The sequence below is a fragment of the Haliotis cracherodii genome, unplaced genomic scaffold, assembly GCF_022045235.1.
Source record: "Haliotis cracherodii isolate W230 unplaced genomic scaffold, xgHalCrac1.p SCAF_22, whole genome shotgun sequence".
Taxonomy (NCBI): Eukaryota; Metazoa; Mollusca; class Gastropoda; order Lepetellida; family Haliotidae; genus Haliotis; species Haliotis cracherodii.
The window spans coordinates 12,944,536-12,972,165 of record NW_027266278.1 but is presented as its reverse complement, the minus strand read 5'-3'; the positions used below and the strand labels follow the sequence as shown (position 1 = coordinate 12,972,165).

The 27,630-nt window shown below is 39.3% G+C and overlaps 1 protein-coding gene across 2 annotated transcripts in view; it reads left to right on the top strand.

The window, feature by feature from the left end:
* Positions 1-1,141: 1,141 nt before the first annotated feature.
* The window catches only part of LOC139471170 (protein dispatched homolog 3-like), a 45,750-nt gene continuing 19,261 nt past the window's right edge, over positions 1,142-27,630 (top strand). The window contains exons 1-4 of one of the 2 annotated variants that reach the window (XM_071253443.1): positions 1,142-1,219; positions 15,674-16,748; positions 17,944-18,037; positions 26,365-26,636. In XM_071253443.1, coding sequence (XP_071109544.1) covers positions 15,683-16,748; positions 17,944-18,037; positions 26,365-26,636 — 1,432 coding nt within the window. In that variant the 5' untranslated portion in view covers positions 1,142-1,219; positions 15,674-15,682. Of the gene's footprint in view, positions 1,220-10,384; positions 10,500-15,673; positions 16,749-17,943; positions 18,038-26,364; positions 26,637-27,630 lie in introns of those variants that run through there. The other variant, XM_071253444.1, reaches the window with a different exon arrangement.

Genomic DNA, 27,630 nt, shown 5'->3' with positions numbered 1-27,630 from the left:
TTCATTATGTGTGTTTTTGTTTTGCCATTTCATAATGGATGGGTTGGGGTGAGCGTGCGTGCGTGATATACTGCTCTCTCTCTCTCTCTCTCTCTCTCTCTCTCGATAGATAGATAGATAGATAGAGGTGTATAATTTACTCAACCGGTTTCACGAATGGGATTTTCAAGACTACATTTATACTGTAGCAATTGCCGCCCCCCCCCCCCCCCCCCCCCCGATTTTTTTATAGAACAGTTTTATTTGAATCAAGTTGGAGACTGACTATTGTACAGTAGCTTTTATATGAAGAAATTCGCGAAATAATCACTTGACACGAATTGTTCTCATGTGAAAACGTATATTATATAATAATAACAAGACACATGACTCATTAAAATACAGTATTACATTTTAAAATGTGAGAGCAACAAAATCCTACCTGAACTTAGTCAACCGATTACGTTTAACTTGTGAACCGTCTACTGCTTCCTCTCTGAATGTTGTTGTAATTGGATGTTTCAAACCTGTGTTGTCGTATTTAATTCATGTCTAGCCGTAAATCAACATACATTATGTGTTAAGATATGACTTCGTTTTTGTATTCCATGGCAGAATGAGGAAAGCCACTGGAAATATCTGATTGAGTATAGTTTTACTTCTTGAATATTATAAATGTTATTATGAAGATGTAGGTTCATATATATGTGGCTCGCTTTGTTCACTGTAAACAGTAAACGGTTGTAAACCACGTGGTTTGGGCATCGCAGTGTTGTCATTACGTCATGGTTTGGGCTATAAATATCTGCAAGCTATTTACAATACAACTGATAATATATAACGTTTTTCATACAGTTTTAATATGTACGATATTATTGCAAATATTAGTTATTGCATCATATTGTCGTTTTTTTGGTTGTCGTTAACTTTCTGTGAGAAAACGGGTGTTAATTACTGACTAAATCACACACATTGTCTGTTGAAATTAAGCCCTTTTATCGCTAATTATCCATAGAATAAAAGAGAGACGTCCTTATCTGTGTTTTTAATTATCCCACTAAATAAACCCGGCGCTAATTGCTTATTCACTTCCCGGGTAGTGCACTAAAGCGGAACGACCCAAGCAAGTATTCCTACCATATATAAGTAGTTGTAGGCCAGCAGCACATTGGAGTGTTTACTGTTAGATGTGTCGCTCGCAGCAAAATCACAACGTCGAGCGTGATAAGGACGAAATCAAGTAAGTCATCTTTCTAACGCTGTTTTTATATATGTTTATCCTAAAAAGCAGTTAATGCCATAGGCTGGTCGTTTTCTCGTTAAGCGAGTACCATTTTCAATTTTGCTTTTCAGTCTTTGTGTCTAAATTTAGAGATCTCTTTCATTGAGCTTCATTGTCTTTGATCAGCTGTGAGGGTTTCGCTCTAAGTGTTAGCGTACATAACGGCTGCATATCGCACACTCGGAAACGGGGCTATATGAATGTGTTTGTTGAATTATATCGCCACGGTAGGGTATACAGATTGTTTATCCGCCCGCTGTTATTCACCTCAATGGTTGTTTTGATTCCTCACGCATGGTGATAAAACGGGACATGAATATTAAGATATCTTAATATTTATAACAGTAACGCACGCCAGTTTGTTGGATAATTTCTGTCAGAAGGTACCGTTCCTATTTTTTGTTTTGCGTTCCTTGTCGCGGCGGTAGATCTAAGTATTTAATGCATAATCCTGAGAAAAACATCTTAATTTGGATCGATTAAGCGACGACCAAGATAATATGTTTCTGGGAATAGAAACGGAAGCTTCACTTTGCGAATGTTTCACTTTACGGATGTTCCTGTCACCAAAACTTATGAAAAACATTTCTTTTAAATAACACAATTATTAATTTGGATATTATTTAGTGACTGGTCGTATATTAGTAGGAAGGGATCATGATAAAATATTAATTTTATTTGGGGTGGTGTGTGTGTGCTCTTAGGTCCGGTTTTTGATGTGAATGTCTTTAGTGGCCTTGTGAAATGGGACCTTTAAGGTTTTTTTTAATTTCGACAGCTGTTTTTACCGATTGTCTATTACACGAAGATTATTCACATTAGAAATTATTCCTCCAAATGGCCTTTTTCCCATGATGAGAGTCACTAGACTCACTAAAATCGCAAAATCGTGTGTGGTCACTCTTACTCAAAACGTTTATGGATTTCTGTGTAAAACTTGATCTGTACTTCTTGTGATCCACGTTAATGCTCCTTCAACAAGCAGAGGTTACCTAGGACCATTACTTTTGTTTGTTTGTTGTCTATGCCACACTCAGCAATATTCCAGCTATATGACGGTGGTCTGTAAATATTCAAATCTGGACCAGACAATCCAGTGATTGACATCATGAGCATCTATCGACACATTTGGGATACGATGACATGCGTCAAACACTGACAACCCCATAACGTTAGTTGCTTTTTGCGACAAGCATAGGTTGCTGAAGACCAATACTAACCCATGTCTGCATTTGATGTCCATGGTTAATTTTAAACAGTCATTTTAAGGGATGATGATGATGATGATAATGATATACAATAATATTGTTTGAAAAGAATATTTTTATTTTAGAATTATGTTTCTATATTCCATTACAAATGAAACTCAGGGTATTGCAGAATCCATGGATGGATGGATGGATGGACGGACAGACGGATGGGTGGGTGGGTTGGTTTATGGACGGACGGACGGATGGAGGATGGGTGGGTGGATGGATGGACGGACGGATGGATGGATGGAGGATGGATGGGTGGACGGATGGACGGATGGATGGAGGATGGATGGATGGATGGATGGATGCTCCGCAGCCAGGGTATTGCAGAATCCAGAAATGAATGAATGAATAGGGATGCAACTCATATTGAATATGACAGAGATGAAGATGTAAGTCCAATTAGACCAATTCCTACTGTTCATGGCCATTGACTGCAGCCTGAGGTCACTGGTCTCACTCCCCTGGTTCTCTTCCTTGTTGTGGACTTGTCATGTGTGATTGATGGCAGCTTCTCTCTGCCCCATCCCGGTATACCAGTAGGTGTGAAGTGGCTGCAGGCACAACACCAACCCTGCCTCAGATCGTCCAAGATGTCTGTCTTCAGGGAATATTTAATTGCGCTATAAAATTATATAGGTTTGATAATATGATAATTGAATAATTTAATCCAGATTCTAATTTTGTTGTTGAAAACTTGTTAATCTAGTCAACTAGTTATTGAATGATTATTGAATAGCTTAATCCAGATTCTACTTTTGTTAATATTGAATAAGTTGGTAATCTATTCCACTACTTTTCAAATGGTCATTTGCGTCACTTCAGGTTTCCTCCAAAATTAGCTGACACGCTGTGATATGAGTGGAATACTGTTCAAAGCAGAGTTAAACCTAACTTACTACGTCACTAAAATGGTGATTAGATAGCTTTGTAATGATGTAAATATGAAGGAAAGGAAATCACATTTTACTTTCATATTATTCATGGCTAAGAATGAATGTTCCCAGTGAATAGGTGATGTCATTGTCTGATTATGTCCAGGTTCTGAAGGGGCTGGTGGGTAGCCTAGTGGTTAAAGCCTTCGCTCATCAGCGCTGAAGCCCGGGTTCGATTCCCGACATGGGTGCTATGTGTGATGCCCATTTCTGGTGTCCCCCGCCGTGATATTGCTGGAATATTGCTACAGGCGGTGTAAAACCATACTTCACTCACTCACTCACTCACTCACTCACTCACTCACTCACTCTGGTTCCTGGAATGATCTTTGTTGCCATAATGTAGAATTCATAAGTGATGTGAAATGTAAGATGAGGTATTCAAGTAATTTCCTTGTATTTTCTAAATATGTCCGTTAAGTGTATGTTTAAACTTTCTTGAGAGTTTCTTTTTAGACAGAAGTCATGAAGTCAACCTTAATGTACAGGTACCTTTTTTAGTTGACCTAGCCTAGCAATATGATGCATAACATAGGACTTTTGATTAAAATGACGCCGAGAGGTTAACTGTTTCCATGGTTACTGTACTACATCTTACATAAGCATTTTTAGGAACCCTCAAGCCTCAGGCTGAAAGGGGGGGGGGGGGGAGGGGGACTACAGCCTGCTGAGTTTAGAAGGAGATGAGAGTGGAAAGGGTTAATGTTATATTAACTATATGCTCTGGGGTCTGTATAAGAGACTAAGGTCCCCAGGACTCTATTGTTAGTTGTAGGAGGTGACTAAAGTGATTGTGTTGTCATGCTCTGTGACTTGACTGATTGTCACCAATGTCATAGGATATTGCTCAGCTCCTGTTGGTCTAATCCAGACTGAATAATTTACAGCCTATGATATAATTGAAATATATTATTTTTTCAATTTACATGTAAAATATAACCCTGTGCAACCCTGTACAAAAATACAAATAAAATTATCAAAAATAATCAGAATATTGCTGACTGGTATGAAACAAAAAAGTAAAGAAAGTACCTGTTAATTGGCAGAATTACAGGTTTTCAAATCCTATTTGACATTTGTACGTGTCACCTAGACATTAGTGTTTCCGTCACTACCAAGGCTAATAAAGAAGACTGAAATGTACGATTTAAGTTAAGAAATGTAGAAAGATGCTTCACCATACAAATAAGAAAGTAATCTCTCCTCATTGGATTTAAAATATGTGCCTGAAACAATTTTTTATGCTCCTAGTAAAGTAATTGCAAGTGTTATTGTAGATTATTACTTGTTTTGGTAATATGAGGTTCACCTGGAAAAAAAGAGAATACGTCTTCAGCAACCCATGATTGCGGTAAGAGGGGACTATGTTTGTTGTAAGAGACGACTAACTTGATCAGGTGGTCAGGCTCGCTGACTTGGTTGATGCATCGTATCCCAGTTGATCAATGCTCATGATTTCAATCACTGGATTGTGTGGTCCAGACTAAAACAAGTAGAAAAAAACAACAAATTCACAAATGAAAACAAGGTACATAAGGCCTTTGTTAAATCACAAAAGTGATATCAGGAGTATTTGTACTGTGTCAGTTGTGGATTCGGTCAGTGGTGTAAAGGTATGTGCTCTGGCGTTCTACCGGAGAAGATCAGGGTTCAAATCTTCACGTGTACAATGAATGCACCATGCACCAGCCATGGTGTCCCTCGGAGAAACCAAAGCCCCGCTCACTTGAAACACACTGAATGAACTATTTCCTCTACACTTGATACGCTCTCATAAACCACTCAAGAATGACCCTGCCGGCTGTAACAGTTGTGTGTAGGCTGCCACTCTGAGTATCACTTACAAGCTGCAGCGATCTGTCTCCTGCATGTATACAATGTCAAATGTATATCTCCGTGACACGCTTTAAAACCCCTTCCTTATTTGGAGAAAGACTATCTATCATGTTTACTCGAGAGCAATTACTTAGGTTTTTTGTTATAATTATTTTATATGTTTGTTTGTTGTTTAATGCTGCTCTCAGTAATATTCCAGCTATATGATGGTGGTCTGTAAAGACATTATCTCCAGACAATCCAGTGATTGATATCATGAGCATCGACCCACGCAATTGTGATACAATGACATGCATCAACCAAGTCTGCGATCCTTACCACCTGATCGCGTTAGTCGCCCCTTACGACAAGCATAGTCGCCTTTTTCGGCAAGCATGGGTTGCTTAAGACATATTCTACCCGGATCTTCATGGGTCTACACTTAATTTGTTGATATTATAAATATTTATATTATTTATATATAAATTATGATAAAAATGATATTATAAAATATTTATTAAACCATAATGAATTATTTGTCGGGGTGACAAGTTCTGAGCCTTTTTCGCAGGGATTGTCCCCATTCTTTCCCAAGAGCTTTTCTTTGTTTCAAGGTTTGGTGAAGGTAATTCTATATCTTGTGTGTTGCCTTCCTAGACAATAAGGCATATTGGTAACAATGTTAAAATAATTAAAATGTTGCTCCACGAATAAACATTATTATTACCAGTAAGCTAAAGTTACAGTGATATCATTAACAATGGATAATATTTCTCATTGTTCTCAACAATGTAGTATTATGCTGTTATGTGATTTTAACTGACCAATTATTTATGAAAAATCATTTTATACACATTTCAAAATATCAAAAAGTTAATGAGTTACACTACCATGTTTGATGTATAGTAAAGACAGATTATGTTGGATGATGGTTAACATTTTTATAATTAATGTTTCTAAAACAGGGAAATTTTCAATGAAAATAAGAATGGCATTCTTGCATCTTGTAGGTAATATTTTAGGACGAAATAGATCAATTTGTTGTTATTTTGGGGAGTTACAGAATAAAATGAACATCTGCTATTTGTCCATCTTAAAACATTGTCCGAATTTTGACATAACTTTCATTCTTCAAAAAGTCTTTGGAATTTTTACACGGCCCTGTGGGAGATGATTCTGAATATTTCTCACCAAGACATGAACACACACTTCCTGAATGGCAGCTGGCCGGTTCGTGGTTGGCCAGTCAAGATAGCCTAAGGTCAAAGGGTGCACGAGGACCCTTAGAATAGGATTGACACATTTATTGCCCTGCCTTGTCTGGGAGTTTGGGGTGGGGTGGGGTGGGGGGGTGGGGTTGTTGTTGTTGGGGGATGGGGGGACATCAGTGTCAGTGTAAACAAGACGGTATGCACCCATGACATAACCACTAGATTATAGGGTTAAATACCATACTAAATGTCAATACAGATGGCAGTGTTTGAAATAGCTGCCTGCCCCCTAGCCAAATGCCGGTGACTTTTAAACTGGGCTAGTGACATTAAGTAAATCTGGTCTGACTGTCTGGTTTAGTCTGTCTTACAGACCCTGATACAGATATACTGTATATCAAATACAGCCCATGCAAGTCTATAATGATTGGCAAGTCTAGATTACTGCAGTATCTGAAAATGAAGAGTCTATGGGCTCCTTTTTATTATTTTTTTTAAAGATAATTTAACAGCTGTTTTTTTCTCTACGATATGTTCATTTCAGAGACTAGATGTTAGTCTATGTCTAGTTGAAAACAGTAGTCAGTGAATATCTATTTCTACGAATCATCAAGTCAGTTATGGTGTCTTTTAATGTCAACGTCTGCTGTCATTTTCTTTTCCTTTCATACTTTGTCAGAAGTGTTTGGGGAGTGTTTGGGCTAGTAAATTATGATGGGGGCTTGCAACATCCTGGCCAGTGTACTTATGATAAAATTCTAGACTAACATCTAGTCTCTGAAATGAACATATCGTACAGAAAAAAACAGTTGTTAAATTATCTTTAAAAAAATTAATAAAAAGGAGCCCAGAGACTCTCTTCATTTTCAGATACTGCAGTAATCTAGACTTGCCAAACATTATAGACTTGCATGGGCTGTATTTGATATATTTGTATCAGGGTCTGTAATCCAGACTAATACAAACTCCTGCGCTGACTGCTACATATCTATGTATACAAGCTGGTGCTGTGGGATGTACCGCATCTATTTATCTAGACCTCAGCTCCAAGGACGACAAATGGCCCAGTTTGGAATTTTAAGTGTAATAACTAAAAGCTAATTGTATGGCTTACCAGATGTAGTCCGTATTTCACGGATAACAGGACCAGTAAAGACAAAAAGGTATAAATGTTTACTGTTTATATCATAACATCGAATGCAAGTTCATAATACAATTTAAAATACCTCTGAATTTTAGAAAAAAAGAACTTTTAAAAAATCCCAGTTTGAATAAAAAAAACTTTTTTTTTCAAATTTGCCTGCAAGGGAGGTGCCTCTTAGTTTTGAATCCTAAATAAATATCTGTCAATAATTCTTTTAAATTTTACAATTTATGTCTCAACGCTCATCTTCTGTCAAATGGTTGTTCCCTGCATTGTTAAAATCACAAATATGGTTCCCAGTGACATGAAGAAGAAATTATACAGGTACCTTTTAGTTATTGAAATACATATTCATCATTACCCTCTATCATTCCTATCTGATTGTGACCCATGAAGATTCCGGGGTAGAATAGGTCTTCAGCAAACCCATGCTTGCCCTAAAAGGCAACAAACGGGATCGGGTGGTCAGGCTCTCTGACTTGGTTGATGCATGTCATCGATCCCAATTGCGTGGATCGATGCTCATGATATTAATCACTGGATTGTCTGGTCCAGACTCGATTATTTACAGACCGCCGTCATATAGCTGGAATATTGCTGAGTGCGGCGTTAAACAACAAACCAACCAACCAACCTATCTGATTGTCTTCTTTGAACTCAGTCACCCCATCCTTTACATGCTCTCTCAGCCCGTGTTTACTGCTCTGTGTCAAGTGGAGCAGCACCACCTTGGGTAGGGAATATATCCGTGTATCTACTGGTTACTTTTGTTATGCCTGCAACAGTGTATTGCTGAACAATTATTGATTTTTTTCTTTTCATGTTTCTACTTGTAGCTATGGTTGAAACCTGTTTCTAATCTGTATGAATAGACATTCCATTATGATGCCCCACCCTTGTGTGATAACTGGTTATAGCATCTGCAAGTCATCTGTAGGCTATCATCTCCATAGCAACATGTATTGATGCAGTAGCTGTTAGGCTTGTCCACAATGTTGTCATTTATGAGAGTCACTGGGGCATAGCTGGTTGTGGTGTCCTAATTCACTGTGCAGAGTTATGTCCCTTAGGCATGCCCGCAAGCAGTGATCATGGGTTCGAATCCCAGATTTACACTGATTATGTTTCTTGGTTTGTCAGCACCATTGCCATGCTCATAGACCAGTGAAGATCCGGGGTAGAATAGGTCTTCTGCAACCCATGCTGGCTGTTAAAGGCGACTATGCTTGTCGTAAGAGGCAACTAATGGGATCGGGTGGCCAGGCTCGCTGACCTGGTTGACGCATGTCATTGTATCCCAAATGTGTGGATCGATGCTCATGATGTCAATCACTGGATTGTCTGATCCAGACTCGATTATTTACAGACCGCCATCACATAGCTGGAATATTGCTAAGTGCGGCTTTAAACAACAAACAACCAACCAACCATGTTCATATGTTTGACCAGAGTTGTAAACATATCACTTTTGTTAACATCAGACTATTAACAGATTATCCATTTTTTTGTTCAGTTTCCTTGCCAGGCTCACTTTGTTTGGAATCCATACTGTATTTGCCATATTAAGTGTCTTGCTTCAATACATGCCCCCTGAAGTAATTATGACTGTCCATATTTCTTGTGAATATTACAAATTTACCGCATTCGACATAATAAGCGCTCACTGCGATATTTGCTAATATATTGGCAAGAGAACAATCCCAATTAGCACCCCTTCCGATTTATCAATGTACACAAGACTTATTTATTTGTGTATAATACACACTCGTGTGTTATATGCACCATTAATTATGGGCAATTAAATTCTGGAAAAATATATCTGTCGTATATAAACATTTCAGGCTGTCAGCATAAACCACCAAATTTATCTTTCAACTCTGTTTTTTCCACCAAAGTAATATTCTAATCAGAGCCCCCTATTTCTAATTTTAAAAGCACCCTGGGCGCTTTTTACTTTGAATACGGTATTACAGACAACGGCAGAGCAGAAGGGTTTATTATCCCTACCGCTCGACCACCATCATTCTCAACTTCCCTTTCAAATCAATTAGAAAACCAGATAGCACTGGCGTCTTTGAAGTTATAAAATATGAATTAAAATCACAATGCGTTCATGTTGGAATAAATGTGTAGATAATTAGGATGTTTGCAAATGTCAGTTGAATATGATAATATGAAAACATAAGTCAAATTCAGATCAGAGGCCGTCAGTTTTCCAAATTAGGATTACAAATTTCCCAGTTCATTTCACATACTACTCAAAAGAAGTTAAGGACCACCCGATTCTTTCATATTACTGTAGTTAATATGTCATGCCATGATAAACTATAGTACAATATGGTAAAATGAATGAATCAGATAGTCCTTAACTTCTTTTGAGTAATATATATTTTTAACTAATATTATGGTTTGTACATAAGACTTTATTTTTTCTCAGATCAATTTAAGAAAAATAATTATTGTTTCCCAAATTGTCTGCCTAGGGCACTTAGTTTGAAATCTTGGATAAATCTCTGTGTTAAATCAGTTACATGTTTCAAAGGCCTCTTTGGTAATATTTTGTGAATACTGATATGGTATGGGATATGCTGTAAAATTGAACCCAAATAGAAAATGGAGATTGTGAAGTTGTAAACTGAAGTCATGTATAACATGTCCCGTTGATATGGGAGTTCATGATTTGATGAGACTGAGACACTTGATGCGAGACCACTTCGTGACTGTGGTAAACCACAGTCTTTGTCATAACAGTTTGAAGAGGATATTGTCGGCTGGCATGTGTGGGCTCAAGCAGGTTGCATAATCCATATCCTGTTGTACGGTGGCTGAATGTAACACCTGACATCTTGTGAGCTGTTACGTGCAGGAGTAGGTGCTCAGGTAAATCATTTTAAAATTATGTTTCTAAAATCTCTGTATTGTATCACTGACATGGGTTTGTTTTTGAGTTATGTGTTTTCGTATATGGATATGGTAAACAAGTATATATGGTCCACAAATACAGGGTTTTACGCGATGTAGAGAATTGACACAGAACAAATATAAACTGCATCTTGAGGATGCACAATAACATTTATTGTACCTGTACCTACAGTGTATTAATAGCAGTGATGGATGTCTGTTATTTCATCAATCATGACCAATGTTTACATGATCATTGATTCGTTCCAGGCCCTGAAGTAATTATCTAAACATACTGTACACTACACCATTTCATGACTTTACAGACCCCAACACACACACACACACACACACACACACACACACACACACCACACCACACACCACACCACACCACACACACACCACACCACACCACACCACACCACACCACACACACACACCACACCACACACACACCACACCACACCACACACACACACACACACACACACCACACCACACCCAACCACACCACACCACACCCACACCACACCACACCACACCACACCACACCACACCACAACACACACACCACACCACACACACACCACACCACACCACACCACACCACACCCACACCACACCACACCACACCACACCACACCACACCACACCACACCACACCACACCACACACACACACCACACACACACACCACACCACACCACACCACACCACACCACACCACACCACACCACACACCACACACACACACACACACACACACCACACCACACACACAACACACCACACCACACCACACCACACATATTGCCTGCAAGGGCCCTTAAATATATATTTCGTAAGTCCAGGTAAAACCCTGCAAATGCTTCACACTGGGGAAAATTTACTCTCATTATGATGATATGATGGATGATACGTTTCAGGTATTATCGGGTTTGCCAGAATTTGGGCCATTTTTGTTATTATTTTTTCAAATGTTCTGTTTTGTGATATCAAATTTATTAGAATTTCAAGGTTTCTCTCCGTGTTCATTTTTAATGATATTACAGGTACATAACAGTAATTAAACCATTAAAATGATTCACGCTATGGTTGTTGAAGTGGAATCTGAGCCAGAAATTCACTTCACGTGCATTTTAAACAAGTATAACTGACACATCTATAGGTCATTTTGTATAATTATGGAGACATTATATATATATCAACCATAATGTAGCGGCCATACAATTTCCGAGTCCCGTGATTGGATTCGAACCATGGACCTTCTGATCAGAGGTCGGACGCCTTGTCCATATGACCAAAGAGGTTAACTCCGTCAGCAAGCTGACAAGGTTAGGATGTCATCTGTGGGATGACTCCACGCCCTGCTACAATAACCTGGTTTAAGTCAGAGCAATCACTCGATTCTGTTGATACTACATCCGGATTGAACAGATGTTCATACAGTCTCCATTACAGACTAACTTCCTGAATCTGCCCCTCACACAAGCACCTCATGCAACCTCTTGATAATAGTGCATACGCATTTCAATTAGTCACGGTAGATTGCTTTGAATGCAGAGCGGGTAAACAAGATGTATGAAAACCTGAATATGAATACCCAATTCGATGTAATAAGCGCCCCGCTCTAATAAGCGCCCACGGCGATATTTGCTAATATTTCGGCAAGTGAACAATCGAAATTAGCACCCTTTCCGATTGATCAATGTACACAAGACTTAATTTTATTTGTGTATAATACGCACTTGTGTGCACCCTTATTTATAGGCAAATTCAATTCTGGAAAATATATCTGTCATACTTAAACATCTGTCATTAAAACCATGAAATTAACAATCTTTCAACTCTGTTGTTTTTTTTACCAAAATAATATTCTAATAAGAGCCCCCCTAATTTTGACAGTGCCCTGGGCGCTTATTATGTAGAATACGGTAATAAGACCTGTGAAAATCAATCTGTTTCGTTAACACCTTAAGGCTGTTATATGTTTTAGCCATATTACATTGACGTTTAGTCATTAAGCGTACCAGTGAGTCAAGTATTGGAATACATGTCGTGAAAACCCTAACTTGCTTCCTTGTCATTGAAAAATGCATGGTTGGATTGTGGCTACTTGAAAGGCGTATAGGTTTGAGCCCCTGCCGTGTGGATGTAGGTTTGTGTAAACATCTATAGGGTGTTGAATAGAGCGAGGATCTTGTCACAAAAGCAAACAGTATGCACTATGCACAGCACAAACTCAGTCTTCACATGGTGAGGGTCGTTTCGTCAGCTTAGTCCAAGAAGAAACAGGTTCCAATTTCTCTTTGTACTGGTATGTTAAATGTATGTATTTCATTTGTATTTCAGTAATGTGTTTTACTTGAGTGAGTGAGTGAGTGAGTAAGGATGGTTTTACGTAGCTTACGACCCCAGAAATGGGCTTCACACATTGTTCCCATGTGGGGAAACGAACCTGGGTCCTCAGCGTTACGAGTGAACACTTTAACCACTAGACTATCCAACTGCCGTTTTTTTCCCACATGACATGTATACTGAAGGCAATAAATAAGGGAACGGTTAAAAAATGCTTTATTCCTATATTCTGTTTGAGTATATTTTGAACAGACCTCTTCATGAAGTTCCTGAAATATGGGAAATCCGATTTTGGGTATGTTCTTTTCAAACTTTCAATTTGCTGTACAGAGTTGTGTCCCTTAGCTGCAAGGTCCACGGGTTTCAAATATTGATAATCTGATTATCGTCCTGGTAACAGCACCTCCTCTCTGTGACCTTGACTTGAAGGTTTCCCTGTGCCCAATCAGCAAAGCCGTGACAATTTGCTGAGCCAGAAACCCATGGGCGAGTTTGAATAATAAAATGGCCATCCAAAAACATACAATGTCTGAAAACAATTATAATCCTACGATAAATTCTTGTTTGAATGCATTTTCTGTCATTTTCAAAGTTATATCAAAATATAGGGATCCCTCAAAATATTGACGTTTCCAAACCAGGCCAATTTGGGTTTTCATCCTATGGCCAGCATCCTGATGCAGCTAAGTTAGACAACTCATGGCAGCTTGGAGGGGTTCATTGCCTAGTCTGTTTTTATGATTTGAATAATAAATATATGTCCTTATACTCAACGACAATAGGGATTCCAGGTAAGAATTTCGCCAGCAACTTATATTGGCCATTAAAAGCAATAGAATTGATCCGGTGGTCAGACTTCGTAGATAATGTGGCGTCGTACCCCAACAGCATTGTCTGTTCCAAACTCGATTACTTAATGGCCAGACCCGTGAAGATTCCGGGGTAGAATAGGTCTTCAGCAACCCATGCTTGCCGTAAAAGGTGACTATACTTGTCGTAAAAGGCGACTAACGGGATCGGGTGGTCAGGCTTGCTGACTTTGTTGATGCATGAGCATCGATCCCAATTGCGTGGATCGATGCTCATGATATCAATCACTGGATTGTCTGGTCCAGATTCGATTATTTACAGACCGCCGTCATATAGCTGGAATATTGCTGAGTGCGGTCTTTAAACAACAAACCAACAACTTAATGGCCAACATTATATAGCTGGCCAAATGCTGAGTGCGGCATTTAATAACAAACAAACGTTAATGAATGTGTTACAGGAACTTCTAAATCAAAGACTGAATTTGAATTAAGACTTTTGGTTCGTGCTCAGTGATACTTCACGGTGAAAACATCGTCAGGCAGACTTTAAAGGCATTAGATTTAATTGTTGATGAACAAGGAAGTATCTATGCTCCATCGGCGTAATGAAACAGCTGATGAGGAAGGGGAAGGAGGAATATACCGGTTGTGCCTCTCATCTGTAGTGATCTTTCAGTCCTCCATCAGGCCACTCAATGCGAGGAAATGACGCCCACTCTCACCATCATCGATGATGAAACAGGCAATGCTTTGTGACTGGTTAGGCCACAATTTTCAAATTTTTTGTTTCACAGTTTTATTAGCTTTTTCACACAAGGTCATACCCCAACAGCATTGTCTGTTCCAAACTCGATTACTTAATGGCCAGACCCGTGAAGATTCCCGGGTAGAATAGGTCTTCGGCAACCCATGCTTGCCGTAAAAGGCGACTATGCTTGTCGTAAGAGGCGACTAACGGGATCGGGTGGTCAGGCTTGCTGACTTGGTTGATGCATGGCATCGATCCCAATTGCGTGGATCGATGCTCATGATATCAATCACTGGCTATGTCAATCATTTATTTGTTAATATGAAAGTCATTCTGCCGTGGAGTTAAAACTGCAGCTGGCTTCTTGAATCATTGATGGTGATGCAGACATGGAATTTATGTATAACATTTTATATTGTATAACAGGATCTATAATACTTGTGGGAGACACAATAAAAATATGTTTATGTTTAATAAATTTCTTTTCCAGCTGTTTTTCACTAGGGGCGGGCCCCTGAAACGAAAAATAAAAAGTGTTTGGCCTTCCTTAGGTCACTGTGGAATATGTGATATCCTTTGTAATCAACTCTTCCACATACTGCCGTCATTACTTCCCTTGAACATATTGCCACTGTCATTACCGTGGGAATTAGATGGTAGAATGTCTCTATCTGGGGTACATGTTTGTTGCCTCATGTGATAAGTAGTTCACGCTACTCAAAGCTTGAGGATATCGTTTGGGCGAGAATTTGTTGTTGGGTGAGATTTGTTTAATGAAGAAAAATTGACTTCGAAGAGATAGTAATTGGTACTTCTTTCAAAAAAAATAATTTTTATATTTACTCAAAATTTGAAATCAAGCTTATCCTAAAGAAGCTGAACATTATTAATTTATTTTGTGTGTAGGTCGTCTTACAAAAGTTGTCCTAAAATGAATCACTAAAAATGAAATGAAAAATGATTCACAGTGAGTGAATGAGTGAGCAAATATGATTCTATGCCACTTTTACCAATATTCCAGCAATATAAAAAAATGAAAACGACTCACTACGAGTGAGTGAGTGAATATTTTTTTATGCCGCTTCCACGAATATTCCAGCAATATCAGAGATTGACTTTACGCATTGTACCAGCTACACCAATGAGCACCGACCTGTTTAGCCGATGTTGAAAGTTTCCTGATAATGTTATGACATGTAAGCATTGTTCAAATGTTTGGTATATTTTTTCAGATTCCCACAATGCCTAGCATGTGGAGTCATGATCGTGGCGAGGGATGGGCAGCATTGCCATCAGACGAAGAGGATAATGAAATGGGACTTGATGAGCTGGCGCGATTCATTGCCGAAAATGACACGGAAGATACCTCTGACTCCCAAAGTTGGCGATCAAAACTCTGTTGCCATTTCAGTATGATGTGTCGATGTGCTGGCGGATTTAAACAGAAATGCAACACTAAAATTTGTGGGATTATTTTTTCTGTGTTTTTGCTGGTCGCTACGACTGGAGTTTGTCTTGGAATTGGAGTTACCAGTATGATTCCATTGCCAGTCATTGACATTTCCATAGAGGCGTTCAACATTCCAAATCACATTGCATATATGCGATACAATTCCTTTGCTCTTGCCTTAAAGCATAATGTGTCCATGCCAAGACGTTCTCGTAGAGATACCTCCAGCGTGTTAACTGGCACTGGTGAGAGACATGATATTGATGCAGGAATTCAAGACTTCAAGAGTTTCGAACATGAGGAAAGATTACAGTACAGACCATTTGAAGGACTAAGAAACGAAGTCGAAACCATTGCCGCCAAAATGGTAAATGAAGTTGACGAAAAGTCCAGGTCCAAACGCAGTGCCCATACTGGATGTATATTTGGAAACCAGGTGTATCCTCGTTGGAAGATGCAGGTTATATTCCTAGCTCAGGGGGATGAAAACCATAATATGTTTACCAAGGAGCGGATAGAGACTGTGCACAAAGTGGAAAAAATGGTTTTGGCACATCCTCAATTTAAGGATTTCTGCTTTAAAGATTATAAACTTGGTGAGATCGACCCTGCAGTCAGAGCACAGAGCAACTGTGCCCCTCTCAACTCGTTACTGACGTACTTCTACCCCACGAAGGACGCGCATGGCAGTATTCATTATGATGGCCTTGGAAACAACTTAGATCAAGTCGACAGTGCTTTGAAACTAGCTATGAATCAAGAAACGTTTTATTATTACGTGGATGAGAAAATTAACAGTACTTATCATCACAGCAAGTTGTTGCGGACCGAGGTCGTGTTCGGAGCTCCTCTTGAAGGTAATTACGATCATTTATTCTATAGGAATTGTATCATTTAGTAAATAACGAATTTAAAAAAAGAAATGATTGGCTATGTAAGGATGATACTCATATGAAGACTAGTTTTCGGATGATAATTTTGATATTTGATTTAGACCCTGCCAAAAGTTAACAGTCAGCTGCAAGATTAGAATACTTCTAAATCTCCACTTAAACAACCACAAGCCTCTGGGATTTATTTCATTATTTATTTAGTGAGTGAGTGAGTGAGTGGCTATTGCTTTTTGGAGAGTCAGAAATTTTGTAGCTATTTTCAGATAGTATTACAATATTGTTCTTTTGTATTCTAGTATTGTCATGTTGTATCATTAAATTGTCAAATTGTTGTATCACATTGTCGTCATGTAGCTTTGGACAAAAGGGACTGTATCATAAGCATATGTTTATGAATCATTTTAAATTTTCACATTGTTGCATGTTTGGAAGCAGTGTCAGATAATACTGTCAGTTGGCAACTGCTCAAAGATGTCCAGACATTCTAGTGTAGCAAACCAACAATAAAGGGAGTATGATATACTTTTACACAGAAGTAAAAATCCTTATTTCACCAAGTTTGGTTTAAATTAATTTCTGTTAAGTAGGTTGTAAAGTCAAGATGACCTTCATTCGTATGTTGTGAATCTGTGGATTAGTTTTTAGGGAAGTAGGTTACAGTTGGAGAGTTACAGTTATTTCTCCAAGTTTGGTTTAAATTAATTTCTCTTAAGTAGGTTGTAAAGTCAAGATGACCTTCAAATTAAAGTCAAGATGACCTTCATCCGTATGTTGTGATTCTCTGGATTAGTTTTTAGGAAAGTAGGTTACAGTTGTGAGGAGAATATCATCTCTACGATTGCATGCTGTCTCATGGTTCCGCAAGCGGTAACCCGGACCATCTTACCAGAACTCATTTTTCATTCTGCGATCAATAGAGCATGATGTAACGACAGGAGGCTCAAAGACTCTCAGTGAGGCTGTTGATAGGCTAATGGTTATATGATGGGATTGCTTGATCCCAACTCAAGCCAGTGCCAGTTCAAAGTAAAACAACACCGCTATCAATCCACAAATAAAAATATGTAAGGCCGCAGTCTTTTCAAGACTTTGTTTTCCATTAGACTGCAATAAATTGTTTTTGTCATTATTTTTCTATTCCTTTGAATTATCCGTTCAGGTTACTGTATTGGATCGACTCGAGGGGCACAAGAAAAGATGTTTAAGGAATTCGTCATCACGTATATCGACATACTGTCCAAGGCGTCCACCGAGTAAGTGAACTTGTTACACGCTTTATTTGCTTATAATTATTTCTTGGTTAAAAGGTATTTAGCTCACCTGACTAAAAGTCAAGTGAGCTTATTTTGTGGTGCATTGTCTGTCGTTTTTTCCAGTTGTTAATCCATCATTGACGTTTACATTTTTAACATCTACTCTAAAACTACAAAGTCTATGAAACTGAAACTTCCCATGATTGATCCCAGCTATGGCAATCTCATTAAAATCAGATGTTAGTTCTCGCTATCGCTAAACAAAGATCTGAGGACATCCCATTTCGGGTCACGTCAGAACAACCTTTCATCCAACCAGTGAAAGCGCGGCTTACCAGATCATGAAAGTGACAGTCGGAATGTGTTTTTCTAATCATGCAACCTCGAAAACGTCAACACAGGGTATTCCGAGCGATAGTTACAGCCCGTACAACTTATTACGTCAAAATTATCACCTGTCTCTCGCTTCTGTGGGATAAACATTTGAACGGAGGAGGCGTTTCACAATATGTGGGAAGCACTGCCATACAATCTCAACCATATATTAGACATTCCGGAATGTTCGTTTGTTCAGTTTTCAAAATTTTAATCGAGAACTGTGTCAACATATTTTTTAAGCGTAGTCTGAAATGGAAGTCACCAGGTTGAAATGAGTGCCGTAAAGCTCGAGAAAGCTGCTTTCTAATTGGCTGATGTCAACTTTTTGTTTTTCATTTCAGTGTTCGGTTAAAGTTAGCAAAAGTTCGTTCTGACATGTCCCATAATGGGATGTCCTCAGATCTTTGTTTAGCTGCAGCGAGAACTTCACAGCATTCTAATTTAAATTGGCACTATTATTAAACTGTATGTGGTATAACGTATTAAACATATTTTGGCATGTTTGATTTTTCATGAAGCTGTGAAATATGACCTGCACATGCATAAGTGCAATTTCGTCATCTCAACAGATACTTTGTTTGTTTGTTGTTTCACGCACACTCAGAAAAATTCCAGCTTTATGACAGTGGTCTGTAAATAATCGTATCAACCAGACAATCCAGTGATTGATATTATGAGCATGGATCCTTGCAATTGGGACACGATGACATACATGAACCAAGTCAGCGATCCTGTTCGTCGCCTCTTACGACAAGCATGCGTTGCTGAAGATCAATTCATAGGTCTCATCGGATACTACAAGGCCTTTCGCTCTAAAAATAGTCATGAATTCTCCTAGCCTTGTGCCAAAAAATGCTAATCCTACTTCTTTATGTTTCCGGTCAGCTGCTTTGGTAGAATGATTGATAATTAAAGTTTTGATTATTGGAGAGTTATCTCCCTTTCTTTATGGACAAACAAGCAACGCTTTACAAGCACTTTTATTATTTACGCCTTTTTGGGTTGGTGAGGGTGGGATGGTTTTCAACGGTTACGTTTACCGTCAACAAATGACTGCTTTTAAGATTTCATTTTCTTCCACTTGCCATTTTGGATTGATCTCAAAACCAAAAGGATGATATTTAGATTTGTAACAGTTGAATTTAATCCATGCCCAATCTGTCTGACATTGATATGTAGTCTTCTCCTCAAATATCAAGCGATGTTGCTAAACGCCAATCTGTTGGACATTTGCCAGTTTTGTTGAGTGAAATGCCATCAATTGCAGAGAGCATGTGAAACAGACTCGTTCTGGACCGCAAGCACCTGTTGTTTTACAGGATCAGAATATTGAAGCAGGCGTTATGGGAATTTCTTTGTTCATCTGACAAGGGAATAGCTGACCGTGATCTGGCTTTGTTCATTTATACCTCTACATCAATAGTAATAGCACTCGTAGTTGGTAGTTAGCACCATTATAGATCACATGAACTAAAGGTTTGTGCTTAGTCATAGCTCATGATATATTGTCCACTTACATTTTCTGAAATCATAAGAGTAAAACTTTTAATGGATTGTCCCAGTTAAAAGTCCGAACCCAATATGTATCTTGAAACTAAGGTCATGAAATCAGCATCACTTTAAGGTTTTCTAAAACGAGTTAAATGACAAGGATGACAAATGCTTAAGAAAGCGGAACCTTGCTTGCATGATTCCAGCAGTAGCTTTTAAACATTTTAAAATGATTTTTATCTGATTCAGAAATGGCCACAGTGGCGGCCATTTTGAAATTTTTGTAAATATTCTTTTGCTGCCATGGTGACATATTGCATTAGTATTGCCAACTGCAGCATTAGCCCATCAACAAACAGTTTCATAGGTCATTATTAAATGTAAAACGATTTAGAGTACTGATCAGAAACAAAAATCAATTATGTCGTTTTTTTCTACATTCTGCGAACAAGGCGGATTCAGTCATGATGGTAGCAAATCACATCATCTATGTATGATAGTATTCCAGACAGATGTGATGCATCTCACAGCTGTTTGAGTAATGATGGGAATCAAAGGATGCAGAATTATAGGTCAGCTTGATACCATTGATCAGCTGATAATAAAATCGAAAGGGGTAAATACTGTCAAACAGAATAACTTTGTTGCACGCCCTGAAATTATTGGCTGTTGACTTGTCGTGATGGTTACATGAGGTAAATATATGTTATCAGCCCTCACTGAGTCATGTTGTCCCACAAGGTCAGTGTGACACTTTGTTGTAAGCCTGACATTGTGTAATTTATGAACTGTGTTGAAAGAACTGTTATTACACCCTAGACTTCTAACAGTTGTTACCTTATTCAAGGGAAGTTGACAGTTACAATGTGTCTGTGTATGTACAACCTGTTAGGCCATGGTACATGGTTGTCAGATGAGTTGATGGTTCTGACTCTGCTCATTCACTTATAATGCTGTGTCTAGATTAAGGAAATTTGTTTTAATACATTCATAGTGCCTGAGAAATAAGACATTCAAAGAAATTATGTTTTTGACCATGATATACATTCATTATTTTCAATCACTTATTGTGAATTATTCAGTCTGACTAACATGGAGCTGATTGTTGAATCAATACAAAGTGAATTATGAAATATATTTTACATCTGAATAATTTACTGCTGACTCCACGTCAATACTCAACAACCAGTACCAGACATCTACCGTATATGACCGCAGATAAGCCGACCCCGTAGATAAGCCGAGGTGTTAACTTGACCATTGAAATACGAAAGAAAATGATATGACGCAGATAAGCCGAACCAGGAAGTGAAAAAAACACTGCGAAGTCGGACTGCAAGACATGTGCCGGTACTCACAGATATTCAATAATATAAGATGAAAAACTTTGTAATTATATTGAAAAAGTCATCATTATGTCTAATAAAAAAACAAACAGTCATGCACTTTCATAATGTGGGAATCTGTTTCTCTTGTCTTTTTTTAATCTCATTATGATCGTTTTTTGTTGCCATCAACAACGAAGTGCCATTTTGTGAATCGGTGTATATAGAATTATAAACCCGTGAGAAAATATACCAACAAATAAAAACACGTCTTTTTTCGTTTTGAACTCATGATGACAATGCCAATATACATATGCAGTAACTCACCAATTTGCTTCAATTGGTAAGATTTTGTCTCAGTTTCAATACAGTAATTAAGTACCTGTACTTCTTCAGGTTCATTGTTACTGAGTAGTTTGTGGTTGGTGGTAGAAAGAAAGCCTCGATAGTGACGATTTCAGTGAAGCTGTCAGTGACAATTTGGTGTTTTGTTCATGGAAATGAGACAGTGACTAGAGTGAGGTAACAAGCTTAGCAAACACCTCAATGGGTGGTCTGTCTCAAGTGTCAGCAGAAAGTTTAGTAGATGACATGCACTTTCTAACATGTGTCATTGACTGATTCGACTGACTGGAGCCTAGTCACTGTCAGCAAGGTAGTACAGATGTCCTATTAACCATAAGAAGCCCTCTGATCCAATAAGTGCTCCCTGATCGACTTCCTGACCAATCTCTCCTGTGCAGATCAGGGTTAGAATTTGGTCTTCATCAACTACAGGATCGGGTGGTCCGACTCCCTGAGCTGGTCGATGCATGTCATTGCAACTCAGTCACATCGATTGATGCTCATGATGTCAATCACTAGATTGTCTGGTCCAGATTTGGTTATTTACAGACCACCGTCATATAGCTGGAATATTTCTGAGTGTGGTATCAAACAACAAACAAATTCTCTCTTTTTTGTGTTTCTCCAAACTTTTTATTTTTTTATTTCTGGGGCAGGAGTTAGGTGGGGTAGCTTAGTGATTGAAACAATCGTCACCGAAAAGTCACAATTCCCAACATGTGTGAAGCCTATTTCTGGTGTTTCTCGTGATGATATTAAAACCAACTCACTCACTCTAGGTCAAGAAAAGTCTCTGGTACAATGGGACTCCAGCAGGGATCAGGTTGTGAAAATGGTTCCACAGTTTCAGTGATGATATACGTTTCGGGGCTGGTATCAAATACAAGTTGCATGACTAGCAAATAACAAGTATACGATTTCTGGGTCAGACTATATCCCCTGTAGGGGTGCTGGTTGTCAGGAGTCTTGTTCTATCATGTGTGTGCATGCCTGTGTGCAGAGCTCAAAGGGCCATCATCTGTCATAGTCTTCTTGTTGTATTGAGGGTCACGTGAGAAACTGGCACGTTGTTTGCGTGTCGCTGTCGTTGAGTTCTGGATGGTTGCACTTAAACTGCTTCCCTTACTGGACATTTCGTTTCAATGCACTGAAATAAAAAGCTAAAATCTTTTGTACTATGGCGATCACATCCCTGGAATATTGAAGTATTAAACAACAAAACAACAGTTAGTGTGTAAGGTTTTACGCCGCTTTTAGCAACGTTCCAGCAATATCACGGCGGGGGACACCAGAAATGGGCTTCACACATTGTACCCATGTCGGGAATCGAACCCGGGTCTTTGGTGTGATGAGCAAACGCTTTAACCACTAGGCCCGACTGCCCAAACAAAACAACAGAGCCTTGTGGCTCTACTTACATTTAATAGGCTGGGTCAGTATGGTTTAAGAAGAGACTTACATCAAAACACGTATCAAGGGTAGGGAATAATACAGTCTAACATCAGTACATGGGTAGGGGGCATTGGTGGCCCAGTCAACAGGCCCCGCAATTCGCTGTTCAGAGTTGCGTCCCTTGGGCACGCCAGAAACCTCGTATTGTAGGTTCGAATCCCGGTTCGCCACAATTATGTTTCTAGGTTTGTCAGCACCATACCCGTGCTTGCGGGTTTCACCGAAGTGGTAAACGTCTGGGACCTGCATCAATTTGGGCTTTCCTCCCACATTAAGCTGACACGCTGTGATATAACTGGAAAATTGTTAAAAGCGGCATTAAACACAACTCACTCACTCACTCAGTATATGTGTAGACAATAACCATTGTACAGCATTCAATATGGACTTCGTTCTGGAGTTGACAGAAAGTTATTGCGACATTTTATGAATGAGGAATATCTAGTTATGTATCATAGTGTAGACCTCAACGCCCTGCAGCACAGGTCATTTCAGACATAAAAGTCTGGATAAGTCTGAATGAAAAATGTCTGTATCACCAATAGCAGTTGCAAGGCATGTAGCATGGATGCCTTCCATAATCGTTGTCAGAAAGTTATTGAGACATTTTCTGAATAAGAAATATCTATTTATGTGTGCTAGTACTATGCAGCAGAGGTCGTTGTAGTCTGTCTCCCAGACCACAGAGAATATATTAAAAAATCCCACATAAGTCGAGAAAAACAATTTGGCAAGTCTAGATTAAGTCTGGAATTAAGCACTGTTTTGGGTTCCATTTGGATTTTATTTTTTATTTGGTAGATTTGTTTTTAAATATAAAGGTAATTATATTACTGGGGCTAAATGTTAGTCTAAGATCATTTCAAAGTCTTGAGATATGTCAGACTGAAAAGTTTTCATTTGCCTGTAACCAGGTGTGTCATGTCTAGAAACTGTTTGTTACGTCAACAATATTCTTAACAGTGCTATTCCCTAGGGGGGAACCAGCATCAGTTAACAAAACTCCCATTGCTCTGCGCCCCGTGTAGGACAGGTCTCGAAAATATTAGCATACACGCCTTGACCTGACAAATTGTGTCACTGCTCTTCCTGGTGTGCCGAGAATGTCTGACATTTGATGAATAGGGTCATCAGGTCGGACACCGATCACATGCTGAACTTTGACCTTTGACATCCGTGTTTTTTAGGTTATTGACAGCAAAACAGTCACTCCCTTGTCAACTTCCTTAGATGTTCACACTAGTTTCCTCTGAAATGGCATGCCATGTCTTCCAAAATAGATCTTTGTGGTACTCCTTGAAGAAGTTACAACTAGGAAGTATGTCTTTAAAGTTGCACCCAGTACAAAAAGTTGAGCAAATTTAAAAAAGTAAAGAAAATCGTTTCTTTTGTCATCTTGTATTTCAGTGTTTAAGGTCATCTTATTCAGCCTGGGGTTATTTAAAAATGTTACTTTATGTGTTGGATCTATCATTTAAGACAGAAACAGGTATCCAGTAATTTGTTGATTAATACTCATGGTTATCCCAAACACAAACCATCACGTCCTGTTTACATAGAAATAGAGGATAGAGGATAGATACAAGTAGGATCCCCTACAAAATCCCCCCCAAATATTATTTTGGAATGTTTGGCCCTAATTAAGTTGATATTTCTTTTCTGATAAGAAACTATGTTCGGACAATCCATTTCAGATCCTCTTCACTCAATCAGAAAGATTTGATTCAAGAAAGATATCCCCATTTATATTAAACATGAGGCATCACTTGTACTGCATATTTTGTTTCCTGTTGGTTAGTGGTCAAGCTTGTGGTCAAGCTGGGAAACCAATATAATGCCTTGTCCTTCAAAATATATTACCGAAAGATCCCAAATTCACAAATATACAGACCGAGGTGAATACAAGGATTTCCAGTCACATAGACACACTCCAACACATGTTTCAGTACCTGTTAAGATCCGGGTTAATATAGGTCTTCAGAAACCCATGCTTGTTGTAAGAGGCGACTAAAGGGATCGGGTGGCCAGGCTTGCTGACATGGTTGATGCATGTCATCGTATCCCAATATGCTCATGATGTCCATCACTGGATCGTCTGGTCCAGGCTCGATTATTTACAGACCGCCGTCATATAGCTGAAATATTGATGAGTTCGGCATTTAGCAACAAAAGTTTTCTTTATAAACATTTCGTTTTTGGGTTATGTGGGAATTGAGGACTTGAAATATCATTTTATTTTAATCCTACCCCTTTGATATACAATTGAGAAAACTTACAAAATTTAAAAGTCTGATATGTAACATATGAATATGTTTCTCATTGTTTAACAATAACCATGTCGAAGTCAGGTGTATAAATCTTACCGGATCACCAACCTGGCTCCTATGTTAGTGTTAGAGTCAATGAGGCGTGACCATATGCATGAGTATTGATGAACATTTTGACACACAGTGGGATTAAGGTAGATATCCCACATAAGTAACTTAATGGGAGGCTTGCGTTATAAGAGGTATGGACCATTGTTTGCTCTCAACACGAGATACTTTGACAAGGACTATAATTTTTTCTTGATCGGCCATATATTCCTAGCTACTGTTCGCGCGTTGTTCCCCTGGGAACGCTGCATCTGTGTTAGTGTGGCTGTCATTGACTGACTTGTCGGTGTAGAAAATCAATATCAGACCCTACTATTTTATTTTCTGTTTCAGATATTTTCAAACAAATTTGTTTGGGCAGGTTGTTTGGTTTAGAAATGGATAGCAAATAATATGAATGTATTCTAGATGTAACTATTTAGCCATGGTTTGATTAAACATTATTATCATTATTATTATTTTTTAAGAATTGATTTGATTTATCAGAGTTCTGTTAAGAAAATATCAACTAAGATTTGATATTTCTGTTCTACTTCATGGTGTTAAGTAGTCTCTATTGCTGGCCTTATGAACAAGCAACAGAAAATAATGTCCCATGCATTGGTGACAGAAAATTCAAGAAAAGTATATGTTTTCTTTGTTTGTTAACGCCGCACTCAGAAATATTCCAGCTATGTGACGGCGGTCTGTAAATAATCGAGTCTGGGCCAGACAGTCCAGTGATTCACACCATGAGCATCAATCCATGTTATTGGGATACGATGACATGCATCAACCAAGTCAGCGATACTTACCACCTGATCTCGTAAGTCACCTCTTACAGCAAGCATAGTTGCCTTTTAGTGGCAAGCATGGGTTGCTGAAGACCTATTCTAACCCTGATCTTCATGGGTCTACAATTAATTGACTGACTCACTCATCCAACATATGTCTTAGATATCCTGATTTCTCTCCTCAACAGTAAAGTTCAGGTGCTGTATGGGGGTAATGAGCTGTTCGACTACGAGGTGGACATGACGTTCTGGAGCGACATCAAGATGGCGTACTACACGCTGGGCTTCATCATCCTGCTCATGTTCATCCTGACCTCCTTCTCCATCTGGCTCACCTTCTGGGGGATGCTCAGCATCTGCCTCAGCTTCCCCCTCGCCCTCTTCTTCTACAGACGCATCTTCCACATCGACGCACTTGGCATCCTCAACGGAGCGGCAGCCTTCGTCATCATTGGTATCGGTAAGTAGGGACAGAATCATGTCAGAACACCAGGGCAGGTCCCCAGTACACCTTGCTTGTCTCCCTGTGGGGATTCCAGGAAGAATAGGTCCCCAGTACACCATGCTTGTCTCCCTGTGGGGATTCCAGGAAGAATAGATCCCCAGTACACCTTGCTTGTCTCCCTGTGGGGACTCCAGGACAGAATAGATCCCCAGTACACCTTGCTTGTCTCCCTGTGGGGATTCCAGGAAGAATAGATCCCCAGTGCACCTTGCTTGTCTCCCTGTGGGGACTCAAGGACAGAATAGATCCCCAGTACACCTTGCTTGTCTCCCTGTGGGGACTCCAGGACAGAATAGATCCCCAGTACACCTTGCTTGTCTCCCTGTGGGGACTCCAGGAGAGAATAGATCCCCAGTACACCTTGCTTGTCTCCCTGTGGGGATTCCAGGAAGAATAGATCCCCAGTGCACCTTGCTTGTCTCCCTGTGGGGACTCCAGGACAGAATAGATCCCCAGTACACCTTGCTTGTCTCCCTGTGGGGATTCCAGGAAGAATAGATCCCCAGTACACCTTGCTTGTCTCCCTGTGGGGATTCCAGGAAGAATAGATCCCCAGTACACCTTGCTTGTCTCCCTGTGGGGACTCCAGGACAGAATAGATCCCCAGTACACCTTGCTTGTCTCCCTGTGGGGACTCCAGGACAGAATAGATCCCCAGTACACCTTGCTTGTCTCCCTGTGGGGACTCCAGGACAGAATAGATCCCCAGTACACCTTGCTTGTCTCCCTGTGGGGATTCCAGGAAGAATAGATCCCCAGTACACCTTGCTTGTCTCCCTGTGGGGACTCCAGGACAGAATAGATCCCCAGTACCCCGTGCTTGTCTCCCTGTGGGGATTCCAGGAAGAATAGGTCCCCAGTACCCCGTGCTTGTCTCCCTGTGGTCATTCCAGGAAGAATACATCCCCAGTACACCTTGATTTTCTCCCTGTGATGATTCCAGGACAGA